The sequence below is a fragment of the Misgurnus anguillicaudatus genome, chromosome 18 (genome assembly GCF_027580225.2).
Source record: "Misgurnus anguillicaudatus chromosome 18, ASM2758022v2, whole genome shotgun sequence".
Classification (NCBI taxonomy): Eukaryota; Metazoa; Chordata; class Actinopteri; order Cypriniformes; family Cobitidae; genus Misgurnus; species Misgurnus anguillicaudatus.
This window is the reverse complement of record NC_073354.2, coordinates 6588340-6613215: the sequence shown is the minus strand read 5'-3', so window position 1 is coordinate 6613215 and position 24876 is coordinate 6588340. Positions and strand designations below refer to the sequence as shown.

General features: G+C 37.0%; 1 protein-coding gene and 1 pseudogene across 1 annotated transcript in view; both read right to left on the bottom strand.

The window, feature by feature from the left end:
- The window catches only part of LOC141348983 (discs, large (Drosophila) homolog-associated protein 2b), a 154370-nt gene that overhangs the window by 6911 nt on the left and 122583 nt on the right, over window positions 1–24876 (bottom strand). The window contains exons 5-6 of the mRNA XM_055185430.2: window positions 12507–12657; window positions 5566–5785 (exon numbers count right to left, since the gene is read on the bottom strand). Coding sequence (XP_055041405.2) covers window positions 5566–5785; window positions 12507–12657 — 371 coding nt within the window. The remainder of the gene's footprint in view (window positions 1–5565; window positions 5786–12506; window positions 12658–24876) is intronic.
- LOC141350307 (general transcription factor II-I repeat domain-containing protein 2B-like) lies at window positions 23574–24639 on the bottom strand (annotated as a pseudogene).

Below are 24876 nucleotides of genomic sequence, written 5' to 3'. Positions count from 1 at the left end.
AGCTGATTGGACCATGTGGAGATTAGGGGTGGAGACATAATCCAATAAAGTCTTTGCGAGGGCTGCACCAGGCAGAGGCTGCAATCCCACTGTCTATCACAGCTGAAACTTTCCACACCAGCTCTTACTTCAAACCACAGACTCAAATCTGTCCCCTAAGGAGGCAAAGGTTGGTGTAAAAATGAGAAGAGTGACCATTTTTGAAAACCTATTACATAAATGTCACAAAATCATAATTGCTTTTCCCATTTGGAGAGTGTTCCAGGTTCAATACTTAATAAAGCATCAGTGAATACTTAGCTGTAGCATATAGAAGGGGTTTTAATGGGGTCTAGGTGTCCCCAGAATATTTCAGAACAAAAGACATTTATTTATTAATCTTATTTTTTGCAACATACATACACCAGAAAATGTGTTTGATATCTTTCCAGTGTGTTTTTCTCACTATGATCTCCCTAAGAAGGGTTTGTCAGGCAGCGTTCTTTATAAACTGCTATGAAACAAGATTTATTGTTAAAGATGCTCCAGAACAAACAAATATATACTGAAAATGTATTTCTTAAGGCGTATGCATCCAGCATCACTTTAAAGGTATGTAAGAAATTTATATTAATTAATCATAAAATGGCCCTAATATGTCACTAGACATTAAGAAATCATTTTCATATCAAATACTTATATCACTGACAACAGTGGTCCGGCAAGGATATTGTCATTTAAAAAGTGGACTTGCAGCCCTCAACTGATGTTTATGTTGTTGTGTATTGGCCAACAGTTGTGTGATTGCGGTACCAGTTTTGGCCACAATCCTACATACTGTTCCTTTAAGTAAAGCCAATGATTCAAGTATTAAAACAATATGTTGCCTTTATTATATCATACTTGCTATTTACCTAACACAGTATATATAGTGGGGGCCTCACTAAAGTTAAAACATTTTGGGGGGCACTATAAATTGGGAAAAGTATTGTTTACATGATATGTTCCGAATCAATGAGATATGAGTATTAATTCATTACTCATGAGGAGTCCAAATAAGTGTCTGTATAATAGGTACTGACTTGTATTGAACCCAAAACATTCTTTAAATGACTTCTAAAGCAGAAAGATTCAATTAAAATTTAGGGAGAACACTTAGGTGCTAGTACAAATAATGAAAATTTTACCCTTCTTCTTTTTTTTTTTTTTTTTGGGAAAAGCACTGATATTTCAGAAACTGGATAACTATTCCCTAATCTGACCTTTAGTGTTGTGTCCTGATTGATTTGAGAAGGCAGTGCAAAAACACACATATCCATAGATAGATGTATGCGTGTTGACGTTATAATACCTGTGACGTCCCTCCAGCTCTTTTCCCCCGGATCTCCTTTTTTCCTGTGACGGCTCGCCTTCCCACCCACCGACCCTCCCTCTTCACCGATCGCTCAACATCGCCCAATGGTTTTAGGTGCGGCCGAATTTAGACGGGGTGAGTCTACGGGGTATTCAATGCTTTTGGAGAGCAAACAGCAGATTTGAACTTTCTTATAAGTCTTTACGGGAAGAAAGAGTCTCTGAATTATGGGACTGCTGAAACGGGAAGTCCTCCAGAGTGAATCAGAATGGATGAAATCCATTTGAGATCAATAGCTTTGTCCTACAGCGGTTGACTTGAGCTGACAGGGATTGCATTCAGAGCCATGTGGGGTAAAAGCACTTCAGCAGAGTGAGACGGTGGGATTGGAGAGCTTTCCTTTCTTCGGTGTCAAGTCAGTGTGAGTTTCTGACAATATGAAGGTCCAATCAAATCAAACTCCAGTTTCAATGACAAACACAAAAGAAACCCACACAACAAAAAATCAAGCAGGCAAAATTTGCCTGGTGTGATCAAAACAAATACAAAACAAATGATTTAACATTTTAAACACAAAAGGTGTTTTTGTGTCCTTTGACATCAAACTGTGGCATTTCAATAGGGTTCATAGCTTTAGTCCATGTGTACACCAAACACAGCAGGGGTGTTGGGATGGAGCGTAGAAGCGGCCGGCCAGGAAACACTGTAAGATGTGTATGTGCTGCACAAAACCTCCAAACCTGCTCTGTCAGGTCATTTCCGTTGACACAATTACTCATTAGCTGGGATTAATGTTAAAACTAGATTAGGATAACGGGAATTTCACTTTCGCTAGAGGAAAAATGCATCATACAAGACAATTTTGTTAACACATACAAATTAGCACGTTTATACTATAGATAAGGTGTGAAAATATTAATATATGCGGTGTTTAAAAAAAAAAGCTTTTTAGACTCTAAAATTGAAATGCATATTTTAAGTAGTAATGTATGTAAAAAATGTTCCAAACTTACTAAATATGTAAATGAAAGTAAAGGAATATTTTACTTTTATAAAAAACAACTCTGATAGTTTACTTACCCTCATGTCATCTAACATGTTTATGTCTTTCTTTGTTCAGTCAAGAAGAAATACATTTTTTGAGGATTTTTCTTCATATAGTGAACTTTAGTGGACCTCAACAGTTTACAGTTACAATGCAGTTTCAAAGCCTCTAATGCGGCTTTCACATAGGACGCTGTGTGCGCTGCGCTCGTTCAGCGCAGCCAAGCAATTTGCAAATAATTACTACAGTGTTTATATTTGGGTTAAATAGTGGATGAGGAAGACCGAGAAATTGCCCGTCTCCATTTCACATGACTTTAAGCTGCCTACCTACAACAAGCTACTTGACTTAAAACACACCTGACATGCCAACTTGAATTGCTACGTGTTTCCATTACACGGCTTTCCTTCCGATGTCTCTGTAGGAGCGTAAACTTGTATTTTAAAGCTCCGGGAATACCGAGTATAAGCTTTTCATCCATTTTGCTTGTTTGGATGCCCCGTTTCTATTGGCCGCGCGGGTAATCGTCACAGAGCGCGGCGCAAAAGTTAAACAATTTTGAACTTTGACCATGGCGTGAGCGCTCCACTGTGCTTGCGCTTTGCTCAACGCAACAAAAAAGCGCCCTCGCATGGCGCAAGCCATTTAAATGAATGTGTTTCATAGCGCATACTGCGTCCTATGTGAAAGCCGCATCAATGATCCCAACTGAGGGATAAGAGTCTTATCTAGCGAAACCACCGTCATTTTAGCAAAAAAAAAGGGCAACACTTTACAAAAAGGTTCATTAGTTAACATTAGTTAATGTATTAACTAACATGAACAAACCATGAGCAATACATTTGTTACAGTATTTATTAATCTTTGTTAATGTTAGTTAATAGAAATAAAGCTTTTAATTGTTTGTTCACAGTGTATTAACTAACGTTAACAAGATTTTAATAAAGTATTAGTAATTGTTGAAATTAACATTAACAAAGATTAATATATGCTGTATAAGTGCAGTTCATAATTAGTTCATGTTAACTAATGTAGTTAACTAATGTTAACTAATGAACATTATTGTAATGTTTCAATACAATTTTTTGTATTGTTACCAAAAAAATTTATTTTTAAACCACAACTTCTCGTCTTGCGCCAGCTGTGTGATGTGCCAGTGTGACCTTGCCACCGTTATCACATCAAAAGGTCACAGGTTACATATGTGAAACGTACACTTGCGGACCTATTTAAATAATAAACTGACACAAAGACATTAACTCATTCCCCGCCATTGACGAGCTATCTCGTCAATTAAGAAAAAACATTTGCATGAAAAAAACATGTGGCTGATAAGTTTTAATGGTTATCTGTAATACCCTGATCATCCATTAGTTGGATAATCTTAGCCAATTTATAAAAAACTGAAGCAAAACATTGTTTATTAATTTACGTTTATGTTTTGATAATCAATCTGAATCTGATCTCTAAAAAATTCCTTCACAAAAATGCTATTATTTCAGCTTTTTGCTAAGAAATTTGTATTTTTGAAGAAAAATACCCATATTTATGAGTTTATAAACAGAGAAAAAAAATAAAGATATGATGAAGCATTTTTTCGCAGTTTTGTTTGTTTAATTGAAGAGTTTCGTTGCAAAACGAGATAACCACCGTTTTTTTAATTTGTTCGGAAATCGCGTTTTTTGGTTGTGCATTCCAATTAAATTCAATGCAACTGCAGTTGGTTTGTTTTGATTTAAACCTTCATAACTTAAAAAATACAGCTAAGTAGCACCATAAAACAAAATAATAACATGATAACATAATAATAAACATGTTTTGACAAAAATGTTAAAAAATGGATTTATCTCATTTTGCAACGAAACTCTTCATTTATTGTTTGAAAGCAGATGTCTGTTCTTTCATTTATATGTTTATATGTATATTTGTATGTTTATATATGTTTAAAAAGAACATTTTCCTGGAAGGCATTTTGTGAAACTTTTGTGAAAATTACAAAAAAAATGCTGGCGGGCAACTTTAAAAAAAAGGCTGGCGAGGAATGAGTTAATTAGTATCATTTCACAAACATCAAAACGCTCCTCTTTCTCTACACTTGTAAATACTGTTTTGGTAGTTTTAGATACGTCATACCTACCTTTCGACGTGATGACGTAATAAGTAAGGTCACGCTGGCGCATCACACGGCTAATGCGAGACAAAAAGTTGTGGTTTAAAAGTACTTTTTTGGCAAAAATGACGATGTCTCGGTTGGGATCGTTTAGAGGCTTTGAAGCTGCATAGAAACTGTAAACTGTTGAGGTCCACTAAAGTCCAATATATGGAGAAAAATCCTGGAATGTTTTCTTCAAAAAATTAATTTCTTCTTGACTGAACAAAAAAGACATAAAGATCTTGGATGACGTGGGGGTGAGTAAATTACTGGATTTTTTTAGGAAAGATGAGTATTCCTCTAACTTTATTATAGTTTTATGATAATAATCATTTTATTTTATATTCTACTTGTCTTACTCTTGAAGCAGTTCCTAAGTTCGAAATGCACACTACTTGGTAATGTGTTTTATGCAACACATAATATCACATCAAGGTACATTTGTTTATATAGTTCAACAGTTGCGTCGGCGATTAGAGTTTACAACACTGATGTACCTGAATCTGCTAATCCATTTGCGATACAAAAGAGAAAACACACATTCTTAAAAATGACAGATTATTAAAAGGTCTATTCAATTTAGTCTGTTCAGTGCACCTGGCACATGCTCGGCTAGATAAAGACATGCTGAGATTTGTCATCAGATGTGTGCATGTGTTTGACATCACATACTGAGCTGCCTAAAGTCCCTCGAACCCTTCGGTTACCACTAGACCCGACGGATCAGAAGCCCCGAAAATGGCGCATGACTCGTGCAAAGGGAACTGCAGGCAACCGTCTTTCGACACTCGGGGAGCACAGACGCAAAAGAAGCAAACAGACAGAACAGACAGGAGCCGACGGCAACGACATTCAATTCAGTCATCTGTCAAGCGATAGGGAAACCCACTGTACATATGTAGGTATGCCAGAGTATGTAGTTCGGCATGTGCTGAATGTATGACGGGCATGTGTGCTAAGCCTTTTCTCTCTCTCTCTCTCTCTCTCTCTCTCGCTCTCTCTTTCTCTCATGTGGGATTTGAGGCATACGGTTACCTGTTGTGGATCTGAGAGTTGATGTAACAGTGGAGGATGTCATTGAAGGCAAGCAGTCATCATCTTGGGAATACCCAGCCTGAATTGCACGCAGGTAACTGTGGCTTCGAGTGCGGAAAGAGCCGGGCAGGTCCAAGGCCTCCACGGCCTGGGATTCTACTTCGCTAAAAACGGACTCGCAAACTGACTCAAACTGGCCATTGACCTCAGTCTCACTCACCTGAGAGACAAAAACAGGAATAGCAGTCCTTAATTTTTCCTCTTCCTTTCTCTTTCTCACTTTGATTCTTCTCCTTTGCACAGTAAATATGAAGGAGTGTTAGCAGGAGGAAAATACCACTGGCAATTTCCGACCTTGAACGGCTCAGTAGAATTGTGTCAAAAAGCAACAGAATAGATAAGAGAAAACATTTCAGACTGACAGACCAACTCATAATAGGGGAAATGAAATATCAAGAAGAAAAGCAGATGCTCGAACGTTCTGAGGGAAGAATGACACAAACAGTCAACAGTAGCAGACAGCAGGAAAGAAAGAAAAGCGAGAGAAAGAATGCTAACTTTACTGATTCAACATAATTACTCAAGTCAAAGATATAAAGCAGTGTAAAACAGACTGTTCATTTCAACCCAGGCCTACTTGCCATACTGTACGTACTTCTGCATACATTTCTGCATAGCCTGAAATACATTTCTCCTGGTACATATCGCTGCATCTTTCCACAGAATGTCCACTAGAGGCAGTTCATTAAAAGTTATGAAGCTACTTGCAGTTCAATTTTAATAAACACAGCCGACTAAAACAAACAGATGTAGCAATACACCAATTTCACGGTTCGGGTTTGGCACCACAGTTCGGTTTTCCTTGCTGTGAGGACAGGGTTCATGGCATGGTGCTTACTTGAGGAACCTAAAAGTAAACATTGCTTTTTTCTATTTACTTTACCATAAATTTTGAATGTTTGATTAAGGTTGACTTGGGTACAACAATGCAATTACACATGTTATTTTAACTCTTTCCCCGCCATTGATGAGTTATATTGTCAATTAAGAGAAAACATTTGCATAAAAATTTTTCCTAATTTTTATGTTAACTCTTCCACCGCCATTGACGAGATATCTCGTCAATCAAGAGAAAACGCTTCCCCGCCAATGACGAGTATTTCCGTCTTTCCGCAATACCGCTATTATCCACTAGGTGGCGCCCTTCCGCAACTTTTTAAACCCGGAAGTATTGTATGTTTATATATCTGAAGAAGAACATTTTCTGGAAGGCATTAAACTTTGGTGAAAATCATGAAAAATGCTGGCGCTGGCTGGCAACTTTTTTAAAAAATGCTGGCGGTGAAAGAGTTAATCTGCAATCTGCGATTATCCACTAGATGGCCCAATTTATGAAAAAAACTGAAGCCAAAACGTTATTTACTAATTTTAAACTCTGTGTATGTTTTGATAATCGTTCTGAATTTGATCTCTAACAAAATTCCTTCCTAAAAATTGTTGCAATTATTTCAGCTTTTTTTTTTTAAAGAAAAATACTCATATTTAAGGGTTTATAAGCAGAGAAAAAAATATAGACGGTTTCATCGGACGCACGTGATACACGTCTGGATCCGAACCTTACTTCCGGTTTCGTTTTTTTAATGGTCTGACTAGTTGCTAAACTGATCTCTTGAACAAATGCCTCGTCGAAAATAACAAATGTTTAGGTAATCTATGTGTTTTTTTTTTTTTTTGGTTGTTATATAAATAAAAAAAGTTTAAATAAATTTGTTGTTATTTATTCTTAGCGGAGTTTACCGGAAGTTATGTGCGGACCGCTTGTTTATGTTGCGGCCGTCCAATCACAGTGTAGGTGGGGCGGGACAAGTATCACAGCAACCAACCGTCTCACAGCTGACGTATCAGAGCTACCAAAGAGCTTAGCTGAAGAAAGCTGGCACTCAGCTGAAAAACAGCTGGCATTCGGTGTGTCCAGGCGTTTTCAGCCAACTTCTATTATGTGACTCTGTGGCACCGTGTTAGTGTCACGGATCTGTGACACGGGCAACACGGGTTCGATTCCCCTTTAAGGCAATTTTTTTATAACTCACGATCTTGATTCATACATAAATGCAATCTTCTTTATAAATGACAGCGATTATCTTGCATATAGTACCCAGTATTGAGATGCTGCATTCACATGTTCACGTTTCTACCTTTCTTTTACTGTCTGTATTTACATTACAATCCAGGATGCAATAGCAGTCAAACTTGCTCAAACTCACACAGTGTAAGACCAAACCCTATTCAGTCACCAATCAGATCCGAGCGTTTCTCTCGTCTCTCTTCCTCATTTGCTGCGTTCCGCTGTAACTCGCGTGACGTATTACAAAGCGGCAGACCTTAACAAATCAGTTTACTTGAAATTGGAGAGACAGTTTTCACACAAAAGAGAGGAAATACGAGCGCCATTGTGGAAAATCCTGGTGGCGAGGGAGAGAGAGAGAGAGAGGATGCAACAATATTTGTTTTGAAAAAGGAAAGGAAATACTTCTGGTCATTTCTCAATTGGAAGGCTGCAGCCTCCGGAGGTCAAATATGCAGGCTGCATACGTCAACAAGTCTGGTTTATTAAGGTAAACTGAGCATTACATTTGCAAGTCATAAGCATACTGCAACAATTTACGATTAACTAATTATAATAGTCAACTTTATAATTGTTAATATTCTGAAACAAGACAGTCTTGATGACGTATGCAGCTTAGAAATACGATATCCGGAGGCTGCAACCTTCAGATTGAGAAATGGCTTCTGCCACGAGTTCCTCATCAGAAAGTTGTAACATGACTGCGTTTCTCCCTGATGCCTCAAAATGTTGATCGTTTTAAAGGTTTAGTTTTTAGTTTAGTTTTAAGGTTGGCCAGTTCTTTTCCTTAGTGACAGTGCTGCGGCGCTTGTGGCCTCTAGGGGCGCTAGGCGTGAAAAATACATGTCTAGCCCCCCTAGTGGCCAAAAAGTTCCGCGGCGTGCCTTTAAGTGCTATAATCGGGTCCCCAGTGCTTCTACCAACCCAGAAAACATGAAAAATAGCAACCCTGTAACTTTGTTTAGGTAAGGCTCTCTCTGCAAGCATGTGAATAAATAGGTCATTCGGATGTTGCTCCCCCCATGACGTATTAAGGGAATCTTATTATAATGATTATCTGGAAACAAAAGACCGGCTCCATATCGAAATGTAGTAAGACTGACCGGCCAGTTACTGGTCCAGCGGATCATGCATAAAATCGGCAAATAAAGCTCAATGCTTCTGCCCTGCATGGCTTTTGGTACACCATTAGAGTATTGAAGAACATAGCGAGGGTTTTCGACTTGAATATTGGTACACCCCTATTCATTACTGTCCCTTTTGTAAGCCACTATGGCTTTTGCAAACAACAAGTTCTTGTCATACCTCGCCAAACACAATCAATCCTGACAGTAATATTGTCAGACGTTTATCCGCCACAATAGCCCAAGCATGAACTGATGAACCAAAAATTTTCAGTATTGTGTGTTTTGCAACCTTGAATGAACCCACATCAACCACAAACAAAAACAAGTGGACACTCCAACCAAAATATGCAGCGAAATGTACCAGCAGAAACATATTTCAGGTTATAGGCAGAAATGTAGGCAGAGGTAGGTTATTTCAGTGAGCCTGTCATTTACTGCTACTTAATCAATAAAAATAAAATTATAAAATCATTTATAGCAAATCAAACAACTTTCAACAGTAGCTACAGGCTCATTGAAGGTAAGGGTGTTCCGATTGATCATTATTGGCCAATAAACAGTTAAAGCGGTTTGATCGGTGGTCTTTATAAAGGCAGACTCACTGTTAAGCTAGATGTCTTCAAAGTCATGCAGCATTGTGAAAACCGACAGCAAAGTTTTGCAAGAGTGATTCATAAGCATACGAAGCAATCTGCTCTTATATGCCTCTCGCTATGATTTTGTCATACCCCTGTCGTTCTGCGCAGCATGAAGTTGAACACACCTGCTGACTTGACTACATTCACTGGTCTGCAGGACAGTTCTGCAATGTGCAACATTTGTGCATAAGAAAATCACACAGCAAAAAGCACATTAAACACTTCACAACTTCACCAGATATTTAAAGATCAGTATAAAGGAATATGAGCAGTTTTTAAAGCTAGTGGCAAGCAGGCTTGGAAAAATCAACAAAATTGCCACCCAACTTTCAAACCTGACCAATTACTGTACGATCGTTGTGATTTCAATTAATAGTAAAAAAATTAACTAAACATATCGATTACAGCATTACACATTAATATTTGTATCAAATATTTCTTAATACACAGTTGTTGTTGGTATTTTTGCAACATTCAGCATTTGAACCAATCGTTGAGCATAGGAATGTAATGGCCAAAGGCGTTTTAAAGAATCACCGGTGCGGTCCACTAAACATTTCAGTGTTCAAGTTTATTTATGAAGAAAAGTAAGATGCATGCAAGTTTTGCGACATTAAACTTAAGTCATTAACAGTTTAAGTGGTTGTTCTTTGATTGCTTTCTGTATAGACGGTTTCACAAGTAAAAAAAAAAAGGCTTTCAAATCATAGGTAAAGCATTTTAAAAACTACACTCAGCTAACGTTACTGTGTAAATAATTAATCGTCTTTAGGAAACCAAAAATTTTTTTTATTTTCAGTTCAGTTTAGCCACTAGCCACACCATTAAACAAACAGTGACCAGAAGTGCAGGCCAGACGCGTAACCGCGACAACGCACGCTTGTCCGATGAAACCATCTATACAGTTTATTCCCAGTTTAAATAACCATTTTGTTTAACATGCTACGCTAGACTTAATTTCCCATATCTTAAAACTTAAAAAACACTTCTCAGCTTGTTTTATCTGTGTTAAAGAATATGCCCTTAAAAACTTACTCTATTACCGTATTTTCCAGACTATAAGTCGCGTCAATCAAAAATGCTTCATGAAGAGGAAAAAACATATATAAGTCGCAGTGGACTATACGTCGGATTTATTTAGATAATTATTTCACAAAATACAAGCCGAAGAACAGACATTTAATCTGGAAAGGCAAGTTATATACCTAAACAATAGCACACAGAACAGCAGGCTGAATAGATGTCTGTACGTTAACATAATACAAACCATTATTTACACGATACACAATAGCATACTGAACATATCTGGAAGGCTGAATAGGCTAAATTAGCACGACAAGCCAATGATCATCAAGTTCGCAGGCTCGTCATTCAACATCACTGAATCCATTGAATTACATAAATACACGAGCAGCATATAGCGGACTCTCTCGGCTGTAGACGCAAATGTTGTTTCTTGGTTCATATATGTCAAAATTATTAATTGTCGCAGGACCAGCCAAACTATGAAAAAAACTGTAACGTATAGTCTGAAAAATATGGTATTCTGTTGATTACAAAATGAAGGGCAATAATCCACTATTTTTGTTTTAATCTTGCTGTATTGAGTGCTTGTTTTATATTTATAACATCTGACTCCTCTGAGCCACCTCAGTTTAAAGACACATCTGATGCTGCTTTGCTATATTAGTAGTATAGCCTACTTTATGCATTAAAATTACATTCCTTTTATTATAATTGAAATATTTTTTTAAAGGGGGCATATCATGACAATCTGACTTTTTCATGTTTAAGTGCTATAATTGGGTCCCCAGTGCTTCTATCAACCTAGAAAATGTGAAAAACCCAGTAACTTAGTTTGGGAAAACCATTCTCCGCAAGCATGTGAAAAAATCCCTTTGGGTCCCTTTGTGATGTCAGAAGGGGATAATACCGCCCCTTAATCTGCGCTATCCAACCACAGCACTGCCATTTGGTGCAGAGATCAACTCATTTGCATTTTAAAGGCACATTTTTGCTCAAACCTAGTGACAATTTATAATAAATTATCTGTGGGGTATTTTTAAACTAATCTAAAACTTCACATATGTACTCTGGGAACACTAAAGATTTATGTGACATCTTAAAAAAGTCTTGTAAAATGTCCCCTTTAAAAAAATTATAATTTAAAATGCATTATGCAATTGGTGTGCAGATATATTTTTGATAGTGTAATTTCTTGCACTGAGAAGTGACAAAAGCTTTATTTGATAAACTGTCCCCAATAACCAAGCATAGACTGCTATTTTTTAAGTTGTTGCGCATGTTGCCCGCTAATAAACTGTCAGTTCATGATAGTTTTATTTTTTAATCTTTAATATTTAACGATAATTTGTTTTTGTTTTTTAATAAAAATTATGCCACATAATTAATTTATATGATTTAAAATAGATCCTGTGATCGGTATCGGTCGATGCGGCTTCCAGTGATTGGCCCTAAAAATCCTGATCGGAGCACCCTTAATTAAAAGCATTTATAACATTAGTAAGCATGTCCTAAAACCTTTACCAAACATCCCAGTTTTATTCTACAACTACAACAAACCAAAACCAGCTCAAAACACAACAAAGGCTTGATAGTAGCCCTCTCTGAATATAGCAAAACAAATCAAAATCTTATATTTGTATCTTTTCTAGCATCCATAATAAAACATCATGCAGTAACAAAAATATAATCCTACCAACATGGTGGTCAAGCTATTGTTTTTACAGTAGCCAGCTCAAATACTCCACCAGCTCAGCCAAAGTGGTCCATGTCAACCTCAACCAGCTAGTAAAAACCAGTAAGCCCTCGACCAGTTACAAACCATCCAAAACCAACTTGTTTTAGCTGGAAACTTTCCTTTAAAAATCCTTTTAACAAGTACACCAGAGAAATACCAAAATCAATAACAGACCACAAATACAAAGTCTAAAAAAGTCTACTCTTACATAAGCATCACACAAAGCCGGTATAAATAGTAAGCTAAAGACATCGTCTCCATGTGTCTGTGTTGCGTGTGGTTGGACTCACCTGGCTGACGCAGCTCGCCTGACTGAAGGTACTGACTGCACGCATGTAGCTCTGGTTTCTGGAGCGAAACTGTGGAGGGTTGGTTGCTGGGTCCAGAGAAACGCTGGGGTGAGGGCGCATATCTCTCGCTGTTTGCAAGTGGTAGCCCGAACTAAATAAAGAGAACAACCAAAGACTAATGTAGCCACAGTGCAACCTACTCAGATTTAAACCTTTGGAATAACCATGCAATGAAAGGTTAACAATAAAGTCAAATAAACTATAAAAAAAGATTTCATGAAGACGTTGCAAGCATTCTGTGCCTTCCCTGGGATGTTCAAACTGCAGCTGGATTATGTTCGGGTCGTTTGAGATGTTTATTAGCTTTAGAAAAATTAACCATGGTTTTATTGAACTGCAGTAACCATGATTACTATTTGTACCATCACAGTTTAACTACACATATTTACTGCAGTAAAACCATGGTTCATTTTCGTCAGGGTTCACATAGTGTGGTTGCCTAGCCAACCGTAACTTTCCTGAGAAACAGGTCACCACAGAAATTGTTATGTGATTGGGTGATTCTCATGAAACCATTGAAACACCACGGCACTAATGATTTTAGCTTTAAAATGTGTAATATAGTAACATTAAAAAGCATCAGAATTAACACAATACTGTGTTCTACCTTGCACAATGTGTGATTTCAACATAAGAATTTATAATTGTAAATTTTATCTCATTTTCTGCTGAAATTCTCATTACCGCAATGTGTCCGGCTGTGTTTGAACATGCGTTATGTTGTAATTTAATCAAAATAACACAAAAATATTAAGAAAAAAAATAAAAATGTTTTGCTAGACTACTTTAGATGACAGAAAAAATATTTACTGAATATTCATGTATAATAACAATGAAGAAAAATTAGGAAAATTATGTGTCCATGCCTGATGTTCTCATCCTCCGCAACACTTTTTGAGAACAGTTTAAGCACACATACAAAATTTTAATAAAGTTTTATTTTGAGTGACCAAGCACATGGACCAGTTACTTCAAGATGGCTACCAGGTAAGATCCTTTTTTACAGTTAATTTGAAATATTGTCTTGTCAGAATGCTTACACGACATTTTGATTATCATTACCGCAACAGATGCTTATTAAATGTTAATTTAATTAATAGAAGCATAATACTTTGATTTTAAATGCATGTGCAGAATCTCCAAATTATGTTCTTTCAGGTTTGTCATGTCATTTTGAAAATATGTCAGTGTTGATGTTTTCTGACTGTTGCGGTAATGAGATTTGTTAGGACTAATTTTTAAAATTATGTTACAAAAAGTGTTAAATGATAAGTAAAAGTTTTTAAATTAATGTTCCCATTTACTCCAGACTTTGTTTTTCAATGTCTGGTGGGAAAAAAGTACATTTAAGCAATTTTTACATTTTCATGCTGGACATTTTTAAAACCAAGTTTTCGTGAGAATCACCCGATTACACATCAGTTTCACACAGTTTAGAACCACGAACAGCAACAAAAGGAAACATCGGACAAACATACACACAGAAAAGTAACTTAATGGTGCCTTTGAAACCTTTTAATGAGTGCCAACATCTCAAATGATAGACAGCAAACCTTCCGACGTTAATTCATTCAGCCGCAGTTGATATGTCGCATGAACGTATAATGAGCTCAGCAATTCTCACAACAGTTATCGTCACATTATCCTTAAATTTCTTTTACATCTTCAAAAAACGCAGACAGAATGACACAAACACACGCACCTACCACATCTTCGATCAGCACACACCATCTGAAACTTTGTTCACGTCTATTTTTGTATAAAACATCTTGTCAGGGAATTTAAAGCATCCCTCCGCCTGCTCTTCAGTCAATGAATGAAGGTTGTCAAAATGCAGGTATCATATTTCTATAGTATCTGAGGGATGTGGCTGCTGTTTTTCAACGCGGCTAGACCACCGGGGGGATGCCGTATTTTTGTAGGCAAAACCCGGAGGCAAGTTAGCATTTTCGCGCTTTCGATTCCATTGGTTAAACTCCTTAAATAAGATCTTGGGTTAACACAAGCCCAAGATGTTTTCACGTTTTACTTCACAACATAAAACACATCAATAATACCCCCATCCATGACTTTTTAACTCTTTTCCCACCAGTGACAAGTTATCTCGTAAATTAAGAGAAAACATTTGCATGAAAAAACGTGTTTCTGATGAGTTTTTATGTTAATAATATTCGAGTATCAGACACAGTCGATCAATTTAAATCTAAACTTAAGACATTCTTCTTTAACAAAGCATTCACATAAAATGTCAAGTAAATGTACTATCCCGCAATAGTTAGTTTGTCTAGAACAAAGCATTCTCATAACTCATAATATACTTATGCCGCAATAGTTAGCCTGTCTGGAACCGAGCTGATTTAAACCACAATACTGTGTGACACTTGCATTACATGTGAACGGCCCCTACGCTAATAGGATTCTGTTTCTCTCTCCCTGTCTCGTCCTCCACCCCGAGGACAATGATACAAACAGACCCAGTTCCTGCTGCTGTGAAAGTCATCACACCACTGATCTACTGGCTGTCCTTCGACGTGATGCCCAGCCGATGCCTGACCAATGACTACCCGCGGAACTACTTTAATACGCTTACCCGTTCACATACCCTGATAGTATTTATATATATAAATATATATGTTTCTCTCTCAGGGGGTTTTCTCATCCTAGGAGTTTTCCCCTTGGACTACCCAGGAGAGGTTTTCTCCTAGGGGGGTTTTTCAGCCCCTGGAGAGTCCGCCACCTGTGGCTTAACTTAATACTTTACTGTATACGTTACATTATTACTGCGCTCGCTTTTCTATGCTTTTCCTACATCTATTAATGTAAAGCTGCTTTGAAACAATAAACAATTGTGAAAAGCGCTATATAAATAAAATTTAACTGAATTAAACTGTATTACCACAATATATAAAAAACTTACCCAATATATAAAAAACTGAAGCTAATTTTTTAAATTAATTTTACACTCCATGTATGTTTTGATGATCATTCTTAATCTGATCTCTAACAAAATTAAATTCTTTCATAAAAAAGGAAATTACTTCAGATTTTTTAAAGAAAAATACCCATATAGATAGGATGAAAATATAGTTAGGATGAAACTTTTTCCTGTTTTTTTTTTGTTTGTTTATTGTTTGATTGAAAGCAGAGGTCTGCTCTTTCATTTGATATATTTGTATGTTTATACATTTTTAAAAGAAAATTTTCCTGGAAGGCATTTTCTTAAAACTTTTGTGAAAATCACAAAAAATGCTGATGGGCAACTTTCCAAAAAAAGCTGGCGGGGAATGAGTTAAAGCTTTGACCTGTCTTAAAAAGGGCGGTTGCTAACAAGTTGCTACATGGGACTACAGACTTTGTCAGGGACTTTAAAGGTCATCACATGAATATCTCAAAAACAATGCAACATGGAACATTATCAGGAAACATGTTTTTAAATGTTTTAATAAAGTTTGAAAGAGTTGTAGGAAGCTTGTTGACGAGAGATCGTCGTGTAGTTCGCTTGTAGCATGTATTCGCAACGCGTTCCTCGCTCAATACTCGCTGGATTTAACATTGGGTCAGAGTTCGAGTTTAATTTTTTCAACTTGTGCGGAAGACCCAAATGCGATGCATTCTGTTACTCGCTCAAGATTACTTGCGGGGTTTAACTTCGTGTTATGCAAATTTTTCGCTTGAGTTGAATATTTTCAACTTGAGCAAAGACGCGTTTGAGGCGAATATTGCGTGTTAATTCACATCATTCGCATCGTTCCATGCAAGTTTGTGTCTATTCGCATCTTTGCATTGACTTTGCATGTTATCTACTCATGTAAATTGTTATACTCGCGTTTGGTGTATACATGAATGTCCCATAATTTATGCCTGCGGGCAGCCCTTTCAATTGTTTCCAATGGAAGCACTGCGCTTTTCAAAAACGCCAGCAGCTGGTAGGTTTTGGCTCCGCTGAGCAGCTGGTGGGTTTTGAACCGTGGCCTGGAAGGGCAAAAAAATTACAATGGTAAATTACTTATTTACAAGATTAAGTTTTTTGAGTTTTTAAGAACTCAGAGTTGAAAATTTTTTAACTTTGGGGTGAAACGCTCAACTCGGCAATGTCACTTTTCAAACACAGTAGAGAATTGGCAGGACAAACATCACAACAACCAACTGGCGCATCGTTCAACGACTGATAAACAAAGTAGAAGTAACATAGCAACCAAATCGCTTAACTAAGAAATATTTGAAAAGTTTGGTTCCAAAACGAGATCACTCAATTTTTTACCTTTTTCAAAAATCTTGTTTTTTGATTTAAGCCTTCATAACTAAAAAATTCAAATGCATTCCTTTGTTTTAACTTTCTATGTTCTTATTATAGTCAAATTAAAGTCCCCATATTATGAAAAAACTCACTTTTTCTGGGTTTTGGGGTGTTATTTTGTGTCTCTGATGCTCCCACACGCATACAAACTTGAAAAAATCCATCCATGCTGTTTTGAGTGAAATAAAGGTTTCTGAATGTCCTCTGCCTTGAGTCTCAGATTGCGCGAGTTCAAACTCAGCTCCGTTGTTACGTAACTAGCTGTTTTGTCACATTGAGTTTGAATTTTCCCGCCCACCACCCCACTCCCAGGTCTCCACCACTGATCTATAAATGACTGGATTGCGCATAGAACGCTTGACGTAACTGCGTGAGGTGAAGCCAGCGCAGAGTTCGAGCCGCCATCTTGGTATACCCAACCGGCCGAGTGCGTCATTGACATCCATTCAAAATCATGATCAAAATGTACCCCCTTTACAGCGTATCAGTTACACAAGGTTAATTTTTAGGATATGTGTACGTTAATTATTTGTTAATTCTGGTGTTATTTGCAATGTTTATGTTTTAATCGGGCAGGATAATGGATTTACAAAAAACCGTTAAGGTGAGTGTGTCTGCTGCGTTCTGTTCATGACACGGGTATAAATAAAGTTTTTTTTGACATTCAGCTACACGGTGACGGTCAGCGTTATTTCTCTAAATAAGTTAAGGTAACTTGTAAGTTTAGATAACATAATTACAAAACTAGCAAATTATTGCATGCACATACGGTACAAAGCATGACTATTTATTTAGAATTCAGAATGAGCACGTTTATTGTCATTAATACTAAATATGCTGCGGTCTGTCTGCTGATCTAATACTGTAATGAAGATGAATGTATAATAACTGTTTAAAACGCAAAATGTAATACTTTCAGTAAATAACTATGTACATGCTTTGGACGTTTGTGTTGTAATAATGTACAGGGTAACTTCACATATAAAAACGAAGACGAGTAAAGTGATGTTTTATCATTAAAATCTGACAACGTCCATTGATTTAATAGAACGTTTGGGTATACCAACATGGCGGCGCGGTGGCTTCACAAGTGTGACGTCATGCGCAATCCAGTCATTTATATAGATCAGTGGTCTCCACCCACCAGGAGCTAGAGAGAGCACAGAGCAGTCAGTCACTTCTCTGATACCCTCTATGCTGTTATCATGTCTCACTGAAATAACAGCGCTATTTGGATATTATGAATTATACTCCCGCCTACTTTTAAAAACAAAGTTTTAACGCGTGGTTATTGGAACCCGGAGTAATCTTATATACAGTGTGTTACGACGCAAACAGTCATCAGATTGTAGGCGATAAGACCTTCATGCGAAATCTGATGTAAACAACAGACTATGTATCTATATTTCACGGATTATACACATTTGTGGACAAAAATGGTCATTGGATGTATTTTATTGGACTTTCATGGATCATTCACACATCTGAAACAGACTGGATTCGATTCGCGATCGTTGTATCAACACAAAAGGTAAGAAGTCACGTTATATTTTGCATGTTGTCATCTTCTGTCATAAAATACTAAATTTATGATGCTAGAGCATCTGTATCTCAAAACAGAGATCATACATTGATGCTAATCCCGTAAATTATACCTTTTAAATGTATAACTTAGTGATGTTAAAATTGGTTGTAAACAGCAGGCTATATAGATATTTTTGCAGGCAAGATAGTTTACAGCGTGGTTTCGAAAGTAAAAAAAATATTTAACGGCTTTATTTTACAATTCTACAAGAGCTAAGTAATAGTGCTTTGCCAAACTAAAAGTTTTTTGCCAAACTAACCGAGACCGGGCCTTACCGCCCCGGCTTTTCTGACGAGGCTAACCCCCGAGCCTCTTATAACTTTACGGTTCGGACCTCCCGCTAGCTTCTAGCAATTAGCACGCGGTCCACAAGCAGTAAACATCCCCGCTGGGTCTTAATTTCTGTAATTTGCGAAAATAATGCGTTTGAAAATGTTTTATAACGGGAATATGTTAGCATTGTCCAGGGAAAACGAGTGTATTGTTGAAACTGCTCACAATTTACTCTGGAATCTTTGTGTGTCATGAGTTTCTTCTCCTGTAGTGTAACTACTTATTAGTGATACTTTTCTGCATGATTTGCCTGTTGGCAACATAAACCGTTAATAATAATAATAATATATAAAATAGTATGGTCTGTACTGCTCACGATATCACTATGCACGCGCACATGACGTTAGTAGTGGGGCGTGATCAAAGGAGCAGCAGCTCATAAATATGTAATGACTAGCTCAAAACGGCACAATCTGAAATGCCCTGAAACAGAGGCTACTAGAGATGGGTAACAATCTTTTCCTACAAGCTATTTCGAGCAAACAACTTTTGAAACATGCTTTATGGAACTCATACACCTATTTAACTTGTGGAAAAGCAGTCATAAGATGGGCACCTTAATTTTTTTATTTTGTGTTTAAAATATATTTTTTCACTGTGACATCGAAATCGGTAGTGGTATACTAGCTTACTGTACTAATTTGTGAATATCCTTAGGCTAAATGAATGAATGAATTTGTCTTTTAAATGGCCCATTTACTTGAATAGTCATCTCATGAAAATCTGTTGGAGAGCAGTCGCTTATTGTACTTAACACAAGCTAATCAGAGATATCATACAGCTGGAGAATTAATGAGAGTTCATAACTGAAATGACCGGAGGGGAAAAATATTCTAGAGCTTGAGTAAAACCAAAACTGTGATTTAACTCTACATTATCTGTAATAATAGACATGAATGCCCTGGTTACTAATTAATGAGGTTTAAAAGCAACATTATTGTTCCCTTGTGGGTGATATTTTACTTCAATAAAGCTTCAATAATGAATACATTTCACTTTATCCAGAATGCAATGTTATAATAATATACTATTATTATTAAAGAATCGCTGTTACTGCTGTCAAATTTCAAATGAAATAAATGCACAAATGGCAAGGTGTTCAAGATATTAAACTTAATAGTGTAAATGTCAACGCAGCTTCTCAAAAAACTTAAAATAACCTTTTTAACAATAAACTGAAAAGGTTTTAAAATAATAAATTTTAAATAATTCATTCAGACATTTAAAATAATTTGCTGTGAAATGGTGAGTAAAAGATGACACATAAACAGATGAGAAAATTAGCAATTAATATGTTAAATGTTGGTAAGAAAATGCTTGTTACAATTTGTAAAGTATTTATCATTTAAGTAAACTGAATGATGTATTTCACTGTGTCATCATTCCACAGCTTACAGCTTTCTGAATGTGCAAGATTTACAGACATGGTGAGACACAGAGGAACTATTTTAGGAAATGCAGAATTTGTTGATGTCTCTCGAGTAAGCACCTTCTGATCTGGGCGGTTTTCTTTTCTCAGCTATATCACCTTGCACCAAAACAGATGCCCTTTTCAAGTCACAATCTGAATGCACTGTCATGTGTTAAACTAAACAGCACAAGCTTTTTAACAGCTCCTGTCTATCATATCAGAGGGACAACGGTGACAAGGACCCATCTAGAATTTAAACACTCATTTAAAAACAGATGACCATTGAAAATTGACCATTATTATGTAAAAACACTTGCGACAAAAGTGTTTTTTGCTAGTTTAAGCCTGGCGCAGTTATCATTTTCACGTCCAGCGGCACGTTGTTTAAATAGCAAATGCATTTGCGCCCATTTGTGCGCCCATGGAGGGGGCAGGTCTGAAAACGAGGTGTGTTCAGGTGCATTGTTGGCGCGTTGCTATTCTGAGGCAACTAAAATAGACTATGCCATCGACCAACTAAATCCTGGTATAAAAGTCTAAAGTCCATGGCGCAATATTATTATTGTTATTTAAAGAGCGAGTCCTCTGTAAACGGGACAACAACGCACGTTTGCTTATTACACACGGAGCGCACACAAAAGTTTTAAAATAAAAAAATTAAAGGATTCAAATGTAAAAGATTGTTATTGAGTCTCTTGGACATAAATGAAGATATTGCATCTATTTTTTTAAAATGCTACCCCACGGATATATTGTATATGATGACTTTATACCTGTGGATATGCCGAGATGGGAACCTTTTTAATAATGAATTTCAAAACACTCACGGCGCTGTGCGAGTGCTGAAACCTCTCCACACGTTTGAAAATTCTGTATTTCCTGTTTGTTACAAATAAGATATTTTTAGAGTACAAACCTTTTCTTGCATATTTGAAAATTATTCTTTGAGATTACACTGATCATGTAGGCTATCCATACATTTACAGCAAAAGCCTGCTAAGTTTTCTTTCATGACTGAAAGCACAAATGACTCTTATTGGTTTATTGCACGTTAATCCCAAAACACACGCATTACTCATTACAAAAATAGGAACAACTCTTTCAGACTGTGTGCTAGGCGCACAAACCATTTTTCTCATTGGTAAATTAGCAAAAGTGGATTCGGACACACTCTTTTAGACCAAACACAACACAGATACATGCCTATTACTATTTTAGATTCTTTAAACTGAGATTACACATCTTTAAGTGTCCTTAATGTATAGTTTAATAGTTTGTCAGATGCAGATTATCTGACTTTATAAGGCACTCTGAAAAGACAACATGTTAATAAACTGTTTTAGCTATTAATTAGTTTAATACGTGTCTTGGTGTACATTTGTAAGGTGAGGGGTTGCTTGAAGGAATATCCCTGTGATCTATGATAATCTTATCTACATCTGTTGTTATTACAGAAAAACCTCTGTAAAAATACAGGAAAATACGATGCCATTTTCTTTTTCATTACAGCTAAATTTTGTATATTTTTTACTTTCAGGGTAAAGTTTGTAAACTTTGATGTTTTTAACCATGTATTTAATTAAATTATATATTTGTCTGTAATTATAAATCTGCTTTGTGCTGAATCAGTTTATCACAAGTGGCCTTTCCATAGATCGTTGCTAATAGACAATTTCATCTCACGCACGTGAGGACTTTGTTGTTATTTAGTCTTAGCTGAGTTTACCGGAAGTTACGTGTTGACCAAGAAAGCCACTCTTGTTTATGTTGTTACTGCTGAAACCGTCTACACATGCAGGCTTTGTAAATATCCCTAAAATAAATTAGTACAGTAACTTAATAAAATCTCAAATTTACTTGATTTTTTGAGTTGGACAAACCAAAATAAATGACTAAAAATGTAACAGATATTTTTTGTATAATAAAATGTACATATATTATTAAGGTGTATACATCAAATAAAATAAGTATTTAACTAACAGATTATTTCTAATGGATATTCTTAATATTTCTTGTACATTTTAATCAATATATCCTCTTAAGTTTTAAAAACTATAATTCTTATTTATTTAACATCAACTTAAAAAACTGAGTATGTTCCACACCTAACTTTAACTATGATTAACTTCATATTTTTGGTGTTATTCTGCAGTGGGGTGACAGGCGACTTCACTCCATTCAGACTTATTTGACCTTTTAAAATGAAAGCGGAATAACACAACAGAGCTTTACAGAGCTCACACGCTTATATACATTTATAATGATGACATTTATATTGATGATCTATATGCCTAAGCTCTATTTTCTTTTTTTAAAAAGGGGGCACAACTGGCAGGTATCTCACACTAGAGGTCTTCTCGGGTCCAAAGAAATGTACCCGACCCGAAATGACCCGAATCACTTCATACCCGAACCCCACGTGCATAAATAAAAATTTTTTAAAGAAAGACCCGACCCGAGACAAACCCGAGAAAATTAGACCCGAGTCCGACCCAAACTAGTGAAAAATTTTTTTTAACCCGACTGGAACCGAAAGTAAACGGCACTGACATTTGTGCATTCTGCAGACCCACGCGCAGCAGTCAGACAGAAAGAAACTCCGGTGGCCTTGCAACCAATTTGGCGAGCTGCTCCATTCGTTTTACTTTGTTATCCGACGACGACACCATCGTAACCGCTAAAATGTACATTTATAATTGACTGACATGTTTGTCTCAACGAAAATGAACCTTCCGACAACCACACAATGTCGCAAGCGCTCTTGGCAAACAGATGAGAGGTTTGAAAAGGACATTGACGCAAACAGGCGAGAGAGTTCGGGTCTTCTCGGGTCCGTTCAGAAAAAACACATTCATTTTTAAATTACCCGAGACCCGATGCCGCTATTATTGTACCCGACCCGTGTCCGAGGCACATGTGAAACTTTTAGACCCGAACCCGATCGGGTCTCGGGTCGGACCTCGGGTTTCCGGATCTAAGTGGACCCGTGAAGACCTCTATCTCACACCACACCAGACATTTGCATTCAATAGGTTCCAGATGCAAAATATGCATTAGATTATGTTAATCGTTAACGATTTGGGACAAATATGTTATTTAATGTTAAGCTATGAGAGTGGCTCTCTATGGTGCAACAGGGATTTGAGCAGCGGGGGCAATTCATTTTCCCAAGGGGCCGCATGAGAAAATGGGACTCTTGTAGAGGGCAGCACCAATAAGCTAAATTCTGCTCAATATTAATAAAATATGACAGAAAATATGGAGGTCAAACAAAGCAGTAAAAATATTGGAAATGCCAAAAAAAATATTTTTTATGTTTGTTCACATATGTAGGCATATCCAAAGAGAAGTAATCTTCTGAGCATGCCTCCTTAAGTTCTCCTATTTGAGACAAAGAGTAAAACTCCTGAAGTGATACTGATTGAAACTGTTCTGCCAGTAGTGTATCAGAGACTGCAGGTCAATGAGTTCAAGCTGAACATCGCTGGGTGTATTATCCACATTGCAGGTAAAGGGGACTGATTTGAAGTCTTGAAACTGCCTTAACTCAGTACGGAGTACTCCTAGCATGGATGAATATCTGCGGAGGTGATCAGCTGATGGTGTGGTTTCCTTTCGTGTTGGCATGTGCGTGAGAATGTTTTTTCTATTTGGCTTGAAAGAAACTGCAGCTTTGTCATGAAAGCCTTCACCAAGCTGTACATTTCATCCCTTGCACTGCAGTTTGCTATTTAGTTCATTCATTAGTGCAGTCACATCAACAGCAAACACAAGTCTGCATGTGAGAGCTCAGAGATGTTATTTCCTTTCATCTCACAGAATTCTTGAATCTCTGCTCTCAGGTGCCGTACTCTTTTAAGCACGTTGCCCAGGCTGAGCCATCTGACAGCTGTGTGGTAGCATATGTCACAATGTTCAGTCTAATGGTCCTCCAAAAGTGCAACAAACTGTCCATAATTCAAAGCTCTTGCCCTGATGAAGTTAATTATTTTAGTAAGAACATCAATTACATGATTATTTTAAACACTGTCTTACACAACACCTCCTGATGTATAATACAATGTAAAAACACAAATTTCTGATCAAGGTTTATTTCAAGCACATTATCCTGCATCCGTTTTAAGAGTCCAACATTTTTCCATATCAGATTTGGACAACCATACGTTGTAACACCTGCAAGTTGGTCCCATTTTAGTCCCAGCTTGTCAAAGCATGCATTTATCTTCGTGAACAAATCGCTCCCCGTCGTGGTCCCTTTTATTGACTGCATTGCTGCCATTGCTGATTCCACGCACAAAGATGAGTAACTGGGCTGTGTTGTGGACATCACAGCTCTCATCCAAAGAGAAAAAGTCAAAATCGTCCGCTCTGTTTTGCAACTGAAGCTCCAGATTAACCGCAATTTCCTCCACCCTTCTCGTTACGCTTCACCTGGAGAGGGGCAACTTTTTTCTCGGGGCATATTAAGGCTACAGAGTCCACAAAACCCTCTTTGATAAATTCCCCATCAAAAAATGACACAGTGACAGGTCTATATGCTCCTGCCATCTATTAGAATTTTTGTATTGCATAAAATTAATCATTTTGTATCGAAATCCTAATTAAAAATGATACGTAACATTTAAAAACTGCCTCGTGGGCCGGATGAAAGTGCTAGGAGGGCAGCATGTAGCCCGCAGGCCGT